The sequence below is a fragment of the Entelurus aequoreus genome, linkage group LG23, assembly GCF_033978785.1.
Source record: "Entelurus aequoreus isolate RoL-2023_Sb linkage group LG23, RoL_Eaeq_v1.1, whole genome shotgun sequence".
Taxonomy (NCBI): Eukaryota; Metazoa; Chordata; class Actinopteri; order Syngnathiformes; family Syngnathidae; genus Entelurus; species Entelurus aequoreus.
In genome coordinates, this window is record NC_084753.1 from 33,009,827 (window position 1) to 33,029,141 (window position 19,315).

The 19,315-nt window shown below is 43.0% G+C and overlaps 1 protein-coding gene across 1 annotated transcript; it reads right to left on the reverse strand.

Moving 5' to 3' along the window:
• Positions 1 to 7,344: 7,344 nt before the first annotated feature.
• On the reverse strand, positions 7,345 to 8,328 carry LOC133640521 (trace amine-associated receptor 1-like). The gene has a single exon (XM_062033988.1). It carries the CDS (start codon positions 8,326 to 8,328, stop codon positions 7,345 to 7,347), a length of 984 nt encoding a protein of 327 aa, XP_061889972.1.
• Positions 8,329 to 19,315: the final 10,987 nt, after the last annotated feature.

Below are 19,315 nucleotides of genomic sequence, written 5' to 3' on the forward strand. Positions count from 1 at the left end.
AGCTACAAAAGCAACATGTTTAGACGAAGCCAGTAAAGAGAGACACACTTCACCATCCACTAAGCAACAGCGGCTGGATTTTAAAGGAGGGACTGCTAGCCAGGACAACATTGATAGAGCCATTGCAGCGTATGTGCTAGAAGACATGCAGGCTATTTCTACAGTGGAGTCACCCGCTTTCAGGCAGCTGGACACAGTGGACAGTGAGCACATAAACATGGAAAGCGAGCTAAAGAAAACACACCAAACTCTGCCTCTGCTCATCATTCAGCACTGAAGGTACACACACTCTGTCAATTCTCTTATATACTTTTTCATTCTAGACTTCTAGAGTGTTTGATTATCACATCACTCTAAATGTATATCTATAAAGTTCACAAACATAAAGAGGGATCCTAGTGGGCCAGGCCAATCTTTCCTTTTCTCTAAACTAAAACCGGGGAAATGCGTAGTGTTCTGGGCTTCAGTACAGTGTTGAGCTCCTGAAGACATGATTTTATTTCACAATTCCTTGAGAGAAAAAAAGGCCTGGTTAGGCTTTGTGTGTATAGCAGTATGTGTACTGTATATAGTGGCATGACATATAATCATGTCATGTGTGCCTTCCTTGGGTGAAGCCAGGTTTACAGCTATGTTGTGACATGTTATTATGCGGTTTGTTACTTATGTATGTTGTATTGCAGCTATTTAAAATAGTTTTGTCGATTTGTTCTGGCCCAAAATAAATTGGCCCTTTGAAACATATCTTTGTCTTTGTGTGTTGTATGTAGACCACATTGCTTAGCAGAGTTCAGTGATGCAAATGCATGTCAAGTTGATCAACACATTGTATTATTCTCCACTGCAATAACAGTACTGGCTTCCTGTGCACTTAAGATGTGACTTTAAGGTTTTACTACTTACGTATAAAATACTACACGGTCTAGCTCCATCCTATCTTGCTGACTGTATTGTACCATATGTCCCGGCAAGAAATCTGCGTTCAAAGAACTCCGGCTTATTATTGATTCCCAGAGTCCAAAAAAAGTCTGCGGGCTATAGAGCGTTTTCTGTTCGGGCTCCAGTACTATGGAATGCCCTCCCGGTAACAGTTAGCGATGCTACCTCAGTAGAAGCATTTAAGTTCCATCCTAAAACTCATTTGTATACTCTAGCCTTTAAATAGACCCCCCTTTTTTAGACTAGTTGATCTGCCGTTTCCTTTTTTCCTCTGCCCCCTCGCTGGGTTATTCCGGTTCCGGTGACCATGGATGAGGTGCTGGCTGTCCAGAGTTGAGACCCGGGGTGGACCGCTCGCCTGTGCATCAGTTGGGGACGTCTCTGCGCTACTGACCTGTCTCCGCTCGGGATGGTCTTCTGCTGGCCCCACTATGGACTGGACTCTCACTGTTATGTTGGATCCACTAGGGACTGTACTTAGAGGGGGGGTTACCCACATATGCGATCTTCCCCAAGATTTCTCATAGTCATTCACATCGACGTCCCTTGTGTGGGCTCTGTGTCGAGGATGTCGTTGTGGCTTGTGCAGCCCTTTGAGACTTTTGTGATTTAGGGCTATATAAATAAACATTGATTGATTGATTAATTGATACTGAAATGAAGGCTAAAAGGGCATTAATGGGAGCCTTAAAAAAAGAAAGAAAGAAGTAACTAAATAGTTACTTTTCACAGTAACGCATTAATTTTTGGTGTAAGTAACTGAGTTAGTAACTGAGTCACTTTGGAAACAAAGTAACTAGTAACTGTAACTAGTTACTGGTTTTCAGTAACTAACCCAACACTGTTTATGGGATGCAAAGTTTCTATAGAAAGGGTGAGTAAATTATACCTCTCTATTTGAAAAAGCACATGAATTCTTCATTTATTGTCATTTGTTGGCGTGTCAGAGGTCACACAGGCCCCTGAAATAGATGCCCAGGCTATGCCTGTAAAAATCTTTATGAGATTGTCAACAACGTGTGAAAAACTTTGACCAAATGCTGAAGTCCTCAACCGTGCTCCGGCGTCCAGGAAACATAGAAAGTCTGCGTTTATTTAAGGACGGGTTTCGGACTGGTGGTGAAAACTGACCTGTTGACTCAAATAAAAAGGTGGAGGTCTGGTGTTAGGAGTTCATGCCCAAATCCGCACATAAAATAACAATTATTATAATAAATATAGTGCATAGTAAATTGTTCTATCAATATAAATTATTAATTTGAGGATGACTACATTTTACATTTTATTTTGAAATACGGAGTGAGGAGTTGTCATTTTGGATATGTAAAAAACAACACAAAAAAAATGTATATAGTAATGTGCAAATATAAAAAACTAATATTTCAGTGATTATTGTTATATATTGTCATATTTTAGTGATTTTTTAAATCATTTCCAGGCAGTGAATTGTTTTTATTTTTTAATGTTGTTTGTTTTCTTTTTATTTATTTGAGTCCTTTTAACCGTAAGCACATTTTCACAATGCAAATTGTTTGCCATTTGCCAAAATTTGAAATCGAATTTGTAGCAATGTCCCTAGTTTTAAGAGCTATTTCTTCTACTTTACACCGTGACATTAATTTAGCATAAATAATTATGCTCTCTGAGCTGCCACCTTACTGTGGTAGAGTAGTTTGCGTGTCCCAATGATCCTAGGAGCTATGTTGTCCGGGGGCTTCCATGCCCCCTGGTAGGGTCTCCCAAGACAAACAGGTCCTAGGTGAGGGATCAGACAAAGAGCAGTTCGAAGACTTCTATGGAAATACAAGAACTGAGACTCAGATTTCCCTCGCCCGGACGCGGGTCACCGGGGCCCCCCTCTGGAGCCAGGCCCGGAGTTGGGGCACGATGGCGAGTGCCTGGTGGCTGGCCTGTCCCCATGGGGCCCGGCCGGGCACGGCCCGAAGAGTTAACGTGGGTCCTCCCTCCAATGGGCTCACCACCCATAGCAGGGGCCATAGAGGTCGGGTGCAATGTGAGCTGGGCGGGAGCCGAAGGCAGAGCACTTGGCGGTCCGATCCCCGGCTACAGAAGCTAGCTCTTGGTACGTGGAACGTCACCTCGCTGGGGGGGAAGGAGGCTGAGCTAGTGCGCGAGGTGGAGAAGTTCCGGCTAGATATAGTCGGACTCACTTCGACGCACAGCAAGGGCTCTGGAACCAGTTCTCTCGAGAGGGGCTGGACTCTCTTCCACTCTGGCGTTGCCAGCAGTGAGAGGCGACGGGCTGGGGTGGCAATTCTTGTTGCCCCCCGGCTCAGAGCCTGCATGTTGGAGTTCAACCAGGTGGACGAGAGGGTAGCTTCCCTCCGCCTTCGGGTGGGGGGACGGGTCCTGACTGTTGTTTGCACTTACGCGCCAAACAGCAGCTCAGAGTACCCACCCTTTTTGGATTCGCTCGAGGGAGTACTAGAGGGTGCCCCCCGGGTGATTCCCTCATTCTACTGGGGGACTTCAACGCTCATATTGGCAACGACAGTGAAACCCGGAGAGGCGTGATTGGGAAGAATGGCCGCCCGGATCTGAACCCGAGTGGTGTTTTGTTATTGGACTTTTGTGCCCGTCACGGATTGTCCATAACGAACACCATGTTCAAGCATAAGGGTGTCCATATGTGCACTTGGCACCAAGACACCCTAGGCCGCAGTTCCATGATCGACTTTGTAGTTGTGTCATCGGATTTGCGGCCTCATGTTTTGGACACTCGGGTAAAGAGAGGGGCGGAGCTTTCTACCGATCACCACCTGGTGGTGAGTTGGCTGCGATGGTGGGGGTGGATGCCGTACAGACCTGGCAGGCCCAAACGCATTGTGAGGGTTTGCTGGGAACGTCTGGCAGAGTCTCCTGTCAGAGAAAGTTTCAATTCCCACCTCCGGAAGAACTTTGAACATGTCACGAGGGAGGTGCTGGACATTGAGTCCGAGTGGACCATGTTCCGCACCTCTATTGTCGAGGCGGCTGATTGGAGCTGTGGCCGTAAGGAAGTTGGTGCCTGTCGTGGCGGTAATCCTAGAACCCGTTGGTGGACACCGCCGGTGAGGGATGCTGTCAAGCTAAAGAAGGAGTCCTATCCGGTTCTTTTGGCTCATAGGACTCCTGAAGCAGCGGACAGGTACCGACAGGCCAATCGGTGTGCGGCTTCAGCGGTCGCGGATGCAAAAACTCGGACATGGGAGGAGTTCGGGGAAGCCTTGGAAAACGACTTCCGGATGGCTTCGAAGCGATTCTGAACCACCATCCGCCGCCTCAGGAAGGGGAAGCAGTGCACTATCAACACCGTGTATGGTGAGGATGGTGTTCTGCTGACCTCGACTGCGGATGTTGTGGATCGGTGGAGGGAATACTTCGAAGACCTCCTCAATCCCACCAACACGTCTTCCTATGAAGAAGCAGTGCCTGGGGAATCTGTGGTGGGCTCTCCTATTTCTGGGGCTGAGGTTGCTGAGGTAGTTAAAAAGCTCCTCGGTGGCAAGGCCACGGGGATAGATGAGATCCTCCCGGAGTTCCTTAAGGCTCTGGATGCTGTGGGGCTGTCTTGATTGACAAGACTCTGCAACATCGCGTGGACATCGGGGGCGGTACCTCTGGATTGGCAGACCGGGGTGGTGGTTCCTCTCTTTAAGAAGGGGAACCGGAGGGTGTGTTCTAACTACCGTGGGACCACACTCCTCAGCCTTCCCGGTAAGGTCTATTCAGGTGTACTGGAGAGGAAGCTACGCCGGATAGTCGAACCTCGGATTCAGGAGGAACAGTGTGGTTTTCGTCCTGGTCGTGGAGCTGTGGACCAGCTCTATACTCTCGGCAGGGTCCTTGAGGGCGCATGGGAGTTTACCCAACCAGTCTACATGTGCTTTGTGGACTTGGAGAAGGCATTAGACCGTGTCCCTCGGGAAGTCCTGTGGGTAGTGCTCAGAGAGTATGGGGTATCGGACTGTCTGATTGTGGTGGTCCGCTCCCTGTATGATCAGTGTCAGAGCTTGGTCCGCATTGCTGGCAGTAAGTCGGACACGTTTCCAGTGAGGGTTGGACTCCGCCAAGGCTGCCCTTTGTCACCGATTCTGTTCATAACTTTTATGGACAGACTTTCTAGACGCAGTCAAGGCGTTGAGGGGATCTGGTTTGGTGGCTGCAGGATTAGGTCTCTGCTTTTTGCAGATGATGTGGTCCTGATGGCTTCATCTGGCCAGGATCTTCAGCTCTCACTGGATCGGTTTGCAGCAGAGTGTGAAGCGACTGGGATGAGAATCAGCACCTCCAAGTCCGAGTCCATGGTTCTCGCCCGGAAAAGGGTGGAGTGCCATCTCCGGGTTGGGGAGGAGATCTTTCCCCAAGTGGAGGAGTTCAAGTACCTCGGAGTCTTGTTCACGAGTGAGGGAAGAGTGGATCGTGAGATCGACAGGCGGATCGGTGCGGCTTCTTCAGTAATGCGGACGCTGTATCGATCCGTTGTGGTGAAGAAGGAGCTGAGCCGTAAGGCAAAGCTCTCAATTTACCGGTCGATCTACGTTCCCATCCTCACCTATGGTCATGAGCTTTTGGGTTATGACCGAAAGGACAAGATCACGGGTACAAGCGGCCGAAATGAGTTTCCTCTGCCGGGTGGCGGGGCTCTCCCTTAGAGATAGGGTGAGAAGCTCTGTCATCCGGGGGGAGCTCAAAGTAAAGCCGCTGCTCCTCCACATCGAGAGGAGCCAGATGAGGTGGTTCGGGCATCTGGTCAGGATGCCACCCGAAGGCCTCCCTAGGGAGGTGTTTAGGGCACGTCCGACCGGTAGGAGGCCACAGGGAAGACCCAGGACACGTTGGGAAGACTACGTCTGCCGGCTGGCCTGGGAACGCCTCGGGATCCCCCGGGAAGAGCTGGACGAAGTGACTGGGGAGAGGGAAGTCTGGGCTTCCCTGCTTAGGCTGCTGCCCCCGCGACCCGACCTCGGATAAGCGGAAGAAGATAGATGGATGGATGGATGGATAATTATGTTTTGTCTGTTCCGGTTTCCAAAGGTCAACATTGAGAAAATAACTATTCAAAGAAAATCATCACATAGAAAGTCTTCTTCAAAGATTCTGCATCATCCCAATGATGCTCGGTTTAAGGATTGCACCTTGAATAATTCTTGTTTTCAGAATAAAACACTTACTTTTAGCTTCAAAGTCCTGCTTGTTTTTACTACTTACTTAGGCCTTTAAATTCCCTGAGGAACATAGGCCATTGATGAAACTCCTCCATCCCCTTCGGTCTTGTGCCCTCCGCTCCAGTTGTTGCCATGACAGCCCTTGCGCCTTCATCTCCTGCTCTGTGGTTCTTCTCCTTGTTTTTAGACTAGCCCATTTTAATTCAGAATGTCTTTTCAGACATCTTCTATCTTCTCAGCTCTTTTTTGTGATATGTGTGCTTTTTTAATGCCCCAGAATGAAGCACATATATTCTCTCCGATATTTTACATTCCAGTAAAAAAAACTTTTTTCAAAATGCATCAAAATAATTTCATGTCAGCAACAAACAAAAACAAGACAACAATAATAATACAGTAATGTGCAAATATAAAAAAGTTATTTTAGTTATTTTTTTTGATAATTTCCAGGCAGCGAATTGTTTTTCTTTTTTAATGTAGTTTGTTTTCTTTTTATTTGAGTCCTTTTAACCGTGAGCAAATAGTCACAATGCAAATTGTTTGCCACTTGCCAAAATGTAAAATTGTATTTGTAGCCATGTCCTTATTTTTAAGAGCTATTTCCTCTACTTTACACCGTGACATTAATTTAACATGAATAATTATGTTTGGTCTGTTCCGCTTTCCAAACGTCAACATTGAAAAAAATAACTATTGAAAGAAGGTCATCATAACATCATGCTGTTTAAGCAGAAATCCATGCAGGAAATCACCGACAATCAGAATAAGAATCAAATCAGAATCAGCTTTATTGGACAAGCATGTGAAATACCAGGAATTTGACTTGGTAGGCCTTGCTCTCTTTGTTCATTGTAAACAATAATGATTAACTACAAATATTAACAAGTACTTCAATAAGTCAAATGTAAAAGGCTAATAAATAACAGTGCAGTGATGAATAGAGCAAAGAGCAACAAAGATGATGACTTGAACATGACTTATTATATCCAAAGTCACAGATTAGCTCCAGAGTTGCAACTGCGACATTATTATTAGTATCCCTTTAATTTAGGTAGCCAGGGACTGCAGATGGAAATTAGCTATTTAGGTATAATCTGGTACAGAACATATCTGTCTTTGAACTTAATGTTTCTGTGCATTGTCCCTTCAAATAAAGACTAAACTAACTAACTATTGCGATATTTCAACTTAAGAGCACAAATAAGCAGCATTCTGTGTTAGCATTCACAGAAGAACATTAAAAGAGTTTGGTGGTAGCAAAACCTGCCTGAAATATTTTCCCGGTCATGATGAGTTTAAAAGCTGTTCTAAACCAGCTGTAAAAGAAAGCATAGATGAAGGGGTTAAGCATGGAATTGGAGAGGGTCAGCCAGTTTAGTGTCTCTATCACAGCAACGGGCGTGATACGGAAAGTGAAAGGCTGAAAGATGATACAAACAAAGTACGGCGTCCAACATAGAATAAAAACTCCCATCACTGTAGCCAACGTTTTGGTCGCTTTCCTCTCCATCTTACTGACGCCTCCTGACTTTGACTTGTGGATGACGCGTACTTGCCTCTGTGCCACGAGAAATATTCTCAAGTAGATGCTGAGCATGATGATGACTGGAATGTAAAAGGAAAATATGCACCCTATAGTGATTGATATCAACGCGTCCATTAAACAGCTGCCTTCACATTTGCCTTGATTAAATCCCGCAACCGTGACTCCGATTCCTAACAGTGCAGAAATCCCCCAGCTTACCAGGACCATAGAACCAACAACACGGTGGCTGATTTTGCTCCTGTACGTCAGGGGCTGGCACACTGCGTGGTATCTGTCGACAGAAATGCAGCACAGGTTCAAAATGGACGCCGTGCTCAGCGTGACGTCAAAAGTACCTCGTATTTTACACAACAGGCCTTCGTGATGCCAGCAGGAGAACACAGTGAAAGCCATACTGAAAGGAAAAACTAGAATCCCGACGAGCAGGTCGGCCACAGCTAAAGACAGAATGAGGTAGTTAGTCGGACTCTGTAGCTGTCGGAAACAAACTACAGCGATTATTACGAGAAGGTTCCCGCATACGGTGCAAAGTGACAAAAAGCCAAGAAAAACATACAAAGAAAGGCACGCAACTGAAGGATGACTTGCAAATATGTAAGATGTATTATCTAATGTGTAGCAGGGGTGGATGTCATCTAAAATGTTGGTCTTGTTGACAGTCATCTCCTCTTCCATCCCTGTGGATTCCTGGAATCAAATACACAACTACTGAAAAGCATACAACACCATCAGGAACATAACATGACAAACTCTTACCAAGTCAGTCAGAGCATCAATGCTGCTCTCAGTTTCCGTGGAGCCCTTTTCAACTTCCACATAATTAACATAATTCATGCAAATATTTCTCGGCCAATCATTTTGCATTCATTGATGACCGCACGTTTCAGTGGTTTGAGACGTCTCGAAACAAGTTTGATGCTTGAGGTGGAGACATAGTAAGTACCTCTAACACAGTACCAACTCCCAAAAGATCAGCCAAGCCATCGGCCCACACGATGACCTGCTCGCCACGTTCATAAAGCGGAAACTGAGGTGGTACGGACACATGACCAGATCCTCAGGCCTTGCAAAAAACATCCTGCAAGGTGGCAGGAGACAAGGGACACAAAAGAAAAAATGGGAAGATAACATCGGAGAATGGACTCACTTGAAACTCACTGAGGCAATGAGAGCTGCTGAGGACAGAGAAAGATGGAGAGAGCTGGTCAACAGATCGTCTGTGGTGCCCCAACGACCCCCCGGGGTTATGGGATAGGTACAAGGTACAGGTACAACTCCTGGTACCTGGGAATCAATACTGATACTCAATGGCACCAATGTGTGTGTTAACAAATGTTAATTTGTTTAAAGGATGATTTTAATCTACATTAAAAACACTTCCTTGTGGTCCAGATAATATTATTTGATATGCTTTGGTGTACGTTTGTTATGATCGGGTTGCATGATGATGCGGGGTATGTTCTCCCAGGATGCAGAGGACGAATCCGGACAGGACTTGCAGGCAAGGACTTGATTTAATAGTTAAGCAACACAAAACAGGTACAAAACAGAAAACAAACCGACTGGATAAGGTGCCGAGCGCACCGGAAGCTAAGGCTACAACTTAGCACAGACTAAGATCACGACGCAGGAGCTAGGAGACAAGCAAAACCTCACGTAACAGTGGCGTAATGCAAATAAATAAGCCAGACCGACTGACTGGAAAAGGCAGGCTTAAATAATGTCAGTGATTGCAAACAGGTGTGCGTCCGGAACAGAAGCGGCAGGTGAAAATAATAAGTAGCTATGGAAACCAACTCAGAGGTGAACAAACAGGAACCAAAGGAGTCCAAAACTAACAGAAAAACCCAATGACTCGAAAAACCCGAACAGAACATGATCCGGGCAGCGGATCACAACAACGTTCTGCGTAAATTTTGCTTCACCATCTTTTAATAGACTTACTGGTCCTGAGATAAGCCAAAAGTTCAACTCAAGGCTTAACTGATTCTCAAATACATCGGTGAAGCACTTTAGCTACGGAGCTAACATGATAGCATTGTGCTTAAATGCAGATAGAAACAAAAGAAATAAGCCCCTGACTGGAAGGATAGACAGAAAATCAACAATACTACTATCAGGAGACACCGAACCAAACACTGGACCTGTAAATACACGGTTAATGCTGTGCCGCCTGTCGAAGCCTAGCAATGCTGTTGTTAACGACGCCATTGAAGCTAACTTAGCTACGGGACCTCGTCAGAGCTATGATAAAAACATTAGCTATCCACCTACGCCAGCCCTCATCTGCTCATCAACACCCGTGCTCACCTGCGTTCCAGCGATCGACGCAAGGACGAAGGACTTCACCCGATCATCGATGCGGTCGGCGGCTAGCGTCGGATAGCGCGTCTGCTATCCAAGTCAAAGTCCTCCTGGTTGTGTTGCTGCAGCCGGCCGCTACCACACCGATCCCACCTACAGCTTTCTTCTTTGCAGTCTCCATTGTTCGTTCAACAAATTGCAACCAACACAGATGTCCAGAATACTGTGGAATTTTGAGATGAAAACAGAGCTTTTTGTATTGGATTCAATGGGCTCCGAATACTTCCGCTTCAACCGTTGACGTCACGCGCAAACGTCATCATATCGAGACGTTTTCAGCCGGAAGTTTGCCGGGAAATTTAAAATTGCACTTTATAAGTTAACCCGGCCGTATTGGCATGTGTTGCAATGTTAAGATTTCATCAGACTGGGTTTCAGTAGGCCTTTAACAAAAGGGCCCTCATCTGTATAACTTTATGATAAGAAGACATATTAACTGACACCTTATCCATTATCCAGTGTTGTAAATAATATTGTCTTCAATTAGCACCAAATTGATTCTCTAAAATATGATCATGATCAGTCGACACGTGTACTGTGCAGTGAGAAATTGGGTCCATAGCTCGTCATATTTAAATAAGGTGGTGATGTGTATTTCTGGTCTTGTCATCCTCGTCCGGACAGAAGGGTGACACGGCAGTGCGGCTGGATCAAAAGAGACACTTTACCAAAAGTTGCTTTATTACAGGAGAGCGTCATTATACAGGACTGCAGTTCCTGGAGGAGGTCAGGTCAAGAAAATGAAGCACTCCTAACTTGGAGAAGCCAAACCATCAGTTTTTATATTCCTCCTTCCTGTCTCTGTGTGTGTGCTAAGTCAGGAGAGCGCATCCTGACCATAAAAGGAGAAGTTTGTGTGTAAGTGTCTGAAAAACAACTGCTCTAAGTCATAACTTAAATGTTATGCGTTGGGCTGAACATGTAGTCTCTTCTCAAGGATAGGGCTATCACTTTTGCATTCCAAAGTCCCAATTAGGGCTTCTAGTGTCCTAAACATTTGACACCATTTAAAGTACATTTAAACGTTGGAGCTGCTTCAGGGTCACATCTGTGGTCCCACAAAAACACTGTGCCTCATCTCAAAGCCCTATCAAGTTTGAAGTGGGAATATACTTCCAGGGCGTCATTATCTGCACGGGACAGCCCTGTGGATGACCCTTGACCTTTTTTGTAATTTTTTTAGATTTACTCCATTCACTTTTAAATTGAGCGGTGGATGCTTGATGTCTTTCTTAAGGTTCAAGGGGGAGTGAAAATGACTAACCTCTCTCCTTTCCTTCTCGCTTCCTTTATTTGAGAGGGGGAGATCAGGTGACAGCCAACAAAAGGTGGAAACTCCACAGCTGCCGAGTTTTTTCCTTTTTATTCCTACACCGGACCAATGCTGAAACCACATTCATTGCCTACAATACATTACAACACCGTGTTTTTCAATATTCTACCATAAAACAAGGTTTAAACTCTTTTTGTTAACCAACTTAAGTTAAAAGTTAAAGCACCAATGATTGTCACACACACACTAGATGCGGCAAAATTATTCCCTGCATTGGACCCATCACCCTTGATCACCCCCTGGGAGGTGAGGGGAGCAGTGAGCAGCAGCGGTGGACGCGCCCAGGAATCATTTTTGGTGATTTAACCCCCAATTCCAACCCTTGATGCTGAGTGCCAAGCAGGGAGGTAATGCGTCCCATTTTAATTTTTATAGTCTTTGCTATGACTCGGCCGGGGATTGAACTCACAACCTACCGATCTCAGGGCAGACACTCTAACCACAAGGCCACTTTCCTCAACACACTCGACCCTGCCCAAGCTTCCCCTGCTCTTCCCTGATCTCACAATTCATGCTTTTTACAAGAATAACAGCAAATCTAAACATAGTTAAAGAGTCTAAAGCAAGGGTGTCCAAACTGAGGGCCGCACATGGAAAAATTAAAGGCCTACTGAAAGCCACTACTACCGACCACGCAGTCTGATAGTTTATATATCAATGATGAAATCTTAACATTGCAACACATGCCAATACGGCCGGGTTAACTTATAAAGTGCAATTTTAAATTTCCCGCCACACTTCCGGTTGAAAACGTCTAGATATGACGACGTATGCGCGTGACGTAAAAGGTTGATACGAAAGTATTGGTACCACATTGAATACAATACAAAAAAGCTCTGTTTTCATTTCAAAATTCCACAGTATTCTGGACATCTGTGTTGGTGAATCTTTTGCAATTTGTTTAATGAACAATGGAGACTGCAAAGAAGAAAGTTGTAGGTGGGATCGGTGTATTAGCGGCGGACTACAGCAACACAGCCAGGAGGATAGAGATGGATAGCAGACGCGCTAGCCGCCGAACTCACCTTAACTTCCTCCGTCTCGCCGACCGCATCTGCAATCGGGTGAAGTCCTTCGTCGCACCGTCGATCGCTGGAACGCAGGTGAGCACGGGTGTTGATAAGCAGATGAGGGCTGACTGGCATAGGTGGATAGCTAATGTTTTTAGCATAGCTCTGTGAGGTCCGGTTGCTAATTTAGCTTCAATGGCGTCGTTAGCAACAGCATTGTTAACCTTCGCCAGGATGGAAAGCATTAACCGTGTATTTACATGTCCATGGTTTAATAGTATTGTTGATCTTCTGTCTATCCTTCCAGTCAGGGATTTATTTATTTTGTTTCTATCTGCATTTAAGCACGATGCTATCACGTTAGCTCCGTAGCTAAAGTGCTTCACCGATGTATTGTCGTGGAGATAAAAGTCACTGTGAATGTCCATTTCGCGTTCTCGACTCTCATTTTCAAGAGGATATAGTATCCGAGGTGGTTTAAAATACAAATCCGTGATCCACAATAGAAAAAGGAGAGAGTGTGTAATCCAATGAGCCAGCTTGTACCTAAGTTACGGTCAGAGCGAAAAAAGATATGTCTTGCACTGCACTCTAGTCCTTCACTCTAACGTTCCTCATCCACAAATCTTTCATCCTCGCTCAAATTAATGGGGTAATCGTCGCTTTCTCGGTCCGAATCGCTCTAGCTGCATTGAAAACAATAGGAAAATGTGAGGAGCCTTTCAATTGACTACATCACGCTACTTCCGGTAGGGGCAAGGCTTTTTTTTATCAGATACCAAAAGTTGCGATCTTTATCGTCGTTGTTCTATACTAAATCCTTTCAGCAAAAATATGGCAATATCGCGAAATGATCAAGTATGACACATAGAATGGATCTGCTATCCCCGTTTAAATAAAAACATTTCATTTCAGTAGGCCTTTAAAGCATGTGGGGGCCATTTTGATATTTTTCATTTTCAAACCATTATCAAAATATATGCATTTTTTATTTATTTTACCTTTAGGGGTCCCGGGGACCATAAAGGGTCTCAGTCATTAAAATGTTAAAAATAAGTCAGATTATTATTTTTTTCAAATTATTTAACGCTTACAGTAAATCTCTATATCGACTTCAAGTTGATATGAAGTAATACAAAATGTTTTATGGCTTTTCTGTCAAAAACAACTTAGTTTTTTTTATAGTAAAACTGAAATATGCAGTATTTAGTAATAGAGCCCTAAAAGATCAATAATGCAGGACACCATTGATTTTAATTTGTTCATATTTTTGAGTAATCACAGTGAAAAGATAAATAAAAAATCACTAAATATATTTGGGATCCAAAAGGTGCCCCACTCATAAAGTGATACATTTTTATTAGGTTTTTCTTTTACTTTCAACAATTAAGTTACGAGATCAACTTCAGATATATCTGTCCATTTTATGCTGGAACTGTTATTTTGTTTGTTTTATGCGCTTTTGTCAAAGAAAACTTTGATGTTTTTATATGGCTACTACACAATATATGCAATATTTACCACGTAAAACATTTTAAAGTGAAATATTTGAAGTAATTGGAGCCCTGATAATAATTCATTATAACATGGATTTTTTGTCATTATTTTTTTTTTTTTGAGCAACGGCAAAAAAAAGAAAAATTAAAAAAGACAAAAGAAAAAAAAAAAACAGCCTGCATGGCAGCTTTTGTGTCAACATTGCAACTTTTTCTCGTTAGATTTCACCTCATTCCACTTTTTTTAATGTTCTTTTTTTATTTTTACAATAGTATTTCCAGAATGTGTGGCGGGCCGGTAAACAATTAGCTGCGGGCCGCACTTTGGACACCCCTGGTCTAAAGAGTCTAAGCATGTTTGATATTCGAGGTGGAGAAACTGGCTCTAAATGGTGCCAATTTTCAATCCTGGAGTGTGGTAACAAACGTCATTTTGTTCAAAAGTGTGACGATCTGTCACATTCACGCCGGGTTGTGTTTTCCTGGGTTGGTGTTTATTTCCTCTCAGGGCTCTTATTTGGGTTCAATTTCCTGCTTGTCTCCCTGAGCGCTGTTTCCCTTCACCTGCTGCTGATTGGCAGCCGGGCCACACCTGGTGTTAATCAGCAGGCTGCTATTTATGCCTGCCCTGTTCCTCAGGGCTCGAGGGTTGATTTATGTTTTGGACCGTTTACATGCACGACTGCTTCTTTCTCTGTTTAAATATATTAAAATCCTCTTACCTGCGTGTCGATCACCTGTTTCGTTCATTTTGGGGTTCGCAACATAAACACCAACCCAGGAAAACACAACCCGACGTGAACGTGACAGATCCTCACAAAAAGTGATTTAGGATTATTTTTAATCTACATTTAAAACAATTCCTTGTGGTCTAGAACCACTTGGCCTACTCAGTGGCCTAGTGGTTAGAGTGTCCGCCCTGAGATCAGTAGGTTGTGAGTTCAAACCCCGGCCAAGTCATACCAAAGACTATAAAAATGGGAGCCATTACCTCCCTGGTTGGCACTCAGCATCAAGGGTTGAAATTGGGGCTTAAATCACCAAAAATGATTCCTGGGCGCGGCCACCGCTGCTGCTCACTGCTCTCCTCACCTCCCAGGGGGTGATCAAGGGTGATGGGTCAAATGCAGAGGACAAATTTCACCACACCTAGTGTGTCTGACAATCATTGGTACTTTAACTTAACTTTAACGTAACTTAGATCAGTGTTTTTCAACCTTTTTTGAGCCAAGGCACATTTTTTTGCGTTGAAAAAATGCGGAGGCACACCACCAGCAGAAATGCGGAGGCACACCACCAGCAGAAATGCGGAGGCACACCACCAGCAGAAATGCGGAGGCACACCACCAGCAGAAATCATTACAAAACGAAACTGAGTTGACAGTAAAAAGTCGTTGTCGCAATTGTTGTATACGACTTTAAACCATACCGCCCGAATTCAGCTGACATAGGCTCCAGCGACCCCGAAAGGGACAAGCGGTAGAAAATGGATGGATGGACTTTAAACCATAATCAAGCATGCATCACTACAGCTCTTGTCTCAAAGTAGGTGTACTGTCACCACCTGTCACATCACCCCCTGACTTATTTGGAGTTTTTGTTGCTGTTTCCCCGTGTGTAGTGTTTTAGTTCTTATCTTGCGCTCCTGTTTTGTTGGCTTTTTCCCTTTTTTTTGGTATTTTCCTGTAGCAGTTTCATGTCTTCCTTTGAGCGTTATTTCCCAGCATCTACTTTGTTTTAGCAATCAAGAATATTTCAGTTGTTTTTATCCTTCTTTGTGTGGACATTGTTGATTGTCATGTCATGTTCGGATGTACTTTGTGGACGCCGTCTTTGCTCCACAGTAAGTCTTTGCTGTCGTCCAGCATTCTGTTTTTGTTTACTTTGTAGCCAGTTTCGTTCCCCTATGTTTCACTGCCTTTTCTTAGGGGCACTCACCTTTTGTTTATTTTTGGTTTAAGCATTAGACACCTTTTTACCTGCACCCTGCCTCCTGCTGTTTCCGACATCCACAAAGCAATTAGCTACCGGCTGCCACCTACTGATATGGAAGAGTATTACACGGTTACTCTGCCTAGCTCTAGACAGCACCGGCACTCAACAACAACACATCATTTGCAGACTATAATTACTGGTTTGCAAAATTTTTTTTTAACCCAAATAGGTGAAAATAGATAATCTCCCACGGCACACCAGACGGTATCTCATGGCACACTAGTGTGCCGCGGCACAGTGGTTGAAAAACACTGACTTAGATAATATATTAGATATGCTTTGGTGTAACTTCTCTGTGAATTTTGCTCCACAGTCACTTTTATAACCGTTTTTTTTTGTCTGTCTGCAAAATGTTGGATTACAGTGGATTGTGCTAGCGGGTCCAGCGTGATTAGCACCACCTGCTGTTATTTCCTCAGGACCCAGTCTCCCGGGGAGACCGGAGGTGGCACTTGTTTGTCTGGGGTCTTGGAGGAGACATCTTGCACCTGTGGTGTCACACAACTAATGGCTGATAATAGCAGTCTTAGTATATTTAGAGTAAAGTTTTTGAGCTTGGTCTCTAACTTTTGGAGTATTTTAGGACCAGCAGTTAATTTATTTGTTTATCTTGTTTAGCTAAGACAGCTCTTTCTCCCGTATATTTATTTCTTAGACATTATTTTTAAACATTACAATTTCACCAGATTTTTGTTACAGTATTTAAATATTTATTCCTGTGTCTATGATCGCTCTATTTGAACTTTTCCACATGTTTTGTTTATTGATAATTTAAGCATTTCCTTTTCTTTTTTTTTGTACTTATCTTGACCAATGTTCCCTCTAATTTTTCATGTGTGCGAGCAAAGGCAAAAAGTCCCTGAGCATTCAGTGGAGCCCACGTGAACAACATCACACGTGCACACTGTGGCTACACCAGCAGCACACCTGTCCCAAACCTGACTAAATAACAAGTTCAATCTCCATCCATCCATCCATTTTCTACCGCTTGTCCCTTTCGGGGATCACGGGTGGTGCTGGAGCCTATCTCAGCTGCATTTGGGCGGAAGGCGGGGTACACCCTGGACAAGTCCCCACCTCATCGCAGGGCCAACACAGATAGACAGACAACATTCTCTTATTATTATAATCAAATGACAGCAGTCATTTCCATTTCTAATATAAGTGTTTAGGCCCACTTATAATGACAATAACAACAAATATTGTTTTTCATAAACTGTGTACTTGTATTGTTTGTCTGGGTGGAGGTCCTGCTTTGGAAATAATTTGTACCCCTTTCAGACATTGCATTTAGTTCCCATTAAAACATTCACATGTTGCACAATGAGATGTAAGCAGGGGATCATGTGTACATTCCTGCAACTTCCTGTTTGTAAAAAAAATATATTTTTATTAGTATTTATTTAATATACTGACAGCATTTCATGATTAATATTTATAAATTAAGATTCCTAATAAATGACACTAGAATAAGCACACATTTGATTGGTAAATCATAGTGTAACGACCTGGAATGACACTTTATGTGTGGTGTTGGAGTTGTCCGACTTTTTGTGTGGCTGTAAACGCATCACTGGCTAAGTGCCATATGTGCATGTGTTGGCGCAAGTGAGAAAGAGCGAGCGGCTGCTGTTGATATAACAAAGTTGCTTTTGGTCTGGTTTGTACTGCAGAAAATGACCACTTTTGCTAGATATCATTTTTGTTTACTAATGTTTTAGTGATGTGTTTATAGCCGACAATAAAGAGTTTTGCTCAGTAAAGTGATGGATGGAATTCATGTCCTCAAAGCGTCTCGACAGACGTTACAATATTTGAACAATGATGATGAAAACTGGGGTAAAATTTAAAACTTTTTTTTTTTTCATAAAGAAATACAATCATGTGTGCTTACGGACTGTATCCCTGCAGACTGTATTGATCTGTATTGATATATAATGTATATATTGTGTTTTTTTATGTTGATTTAATACTTTTTTTATTTTATTTTTTGGGGACCACTGATTTAGATAACAGACAAGAGTTTGTGGATTTTGTGGGTAATACATCTGAACAAATGAGGATTGAATGTGGAATTCCACAAGGTTCGGTTTTAGCACCAAAATAGTTTATTTTATGTATTAATGACATATGTGAGGTATCAAAGTTATTGAAATGAGTATTATTTGCGGACGACACCAACTTTTATAGTTCGGCACATGACTTAAAAGCATTCTCAAACATTATTGAACAGGAAATGATTGAACTTAAGAGATGGTTTGATGTCAAAAATTATCATCAAATGTAAAAAAACAAAATTTTATGATTTTTTTGTAAGAGGAAAAGGGAGGAAACGATCAAACTGTCAATAGATGGAATTGATGTTGAAAGGGTTTATGAACTTAGATTTTTAGGAGTGATACTGGATGACGGTCTGACATGGAAATCTCATATTGCACATGTACGGAAAAAGATGTCCAAGAGTATTTTTATATTAAATAGGGTAAAATATGTGTTAGATTACAGGGCAATGCGTATATTGTATTGTGCACTTATATTGCCATGTATCAGCTACTGTGTGGAAGTGTGGGGGAACACAAACAAGAGTAACATAAAGGCATTGTATCAACTACAGAAAAGAGCTATACGGATTATTCATAAAGCAGATGATCTAAAACACAGCAACATATTATTTATTAATTCTGGTTTATTGAAACTGCAGGAGCTAGTAAAATTACAGACATTATGTGTTATGTTTAAGGCTAAAAGTAAAACATTACCAGCCAATTTACAAAAAATGTTTGTCATCACTTCTGAGAATGAAGAGCGTAGAAGAAAAGGTCATTTCCAACATCAGTATTCAAGGACAACTTTAAAACAAATGTGTATATCAGTGGTGGGGGTTAAACTACGGAATTCGGTTCCGTAGTTTCAAGCGCTGCCAACGCTTGAAAAATTGTCCCACGGACGGTATGGTATTTTTTATTTATTTTTTTACTTTTTTGTCGTAAAGAAATACAATCATGTGTGCTTATGGACTGTATCCCTGCAGACTGTATTGATTTATATTGATATATAATGTATATATTGTGTTTTTTATGTTGTTTAATTAAAAAAAAAAATTTGTGCGGCCGCGGCCTGGTACCAATCGGTCCACGGATCGGTACCGGGCTGCGGCCCGGTGGTTGGGGACCACTGGTTTAAAGGGTTCTTGAAACCAGGTCCAGTCCAGATTATGTCCAGGCAGCTAATGTACACACCTTCATTTATGTACACTCAAATTAGGGAACACAACAACAGATTGCATATAATCTATAAACAAAATGGCATTTTCCAAATGAGCATGTATGTACAGTCCAGATTATGTCCAGGTCGGGCTCAGCAACACACACCTTCATTTATGTACACTCAAATTAGGGAACACAACGACAGACAGGCAAACATCTCACTTTCCAGATCCCTCCTTATAATGCTTGATGCTAATG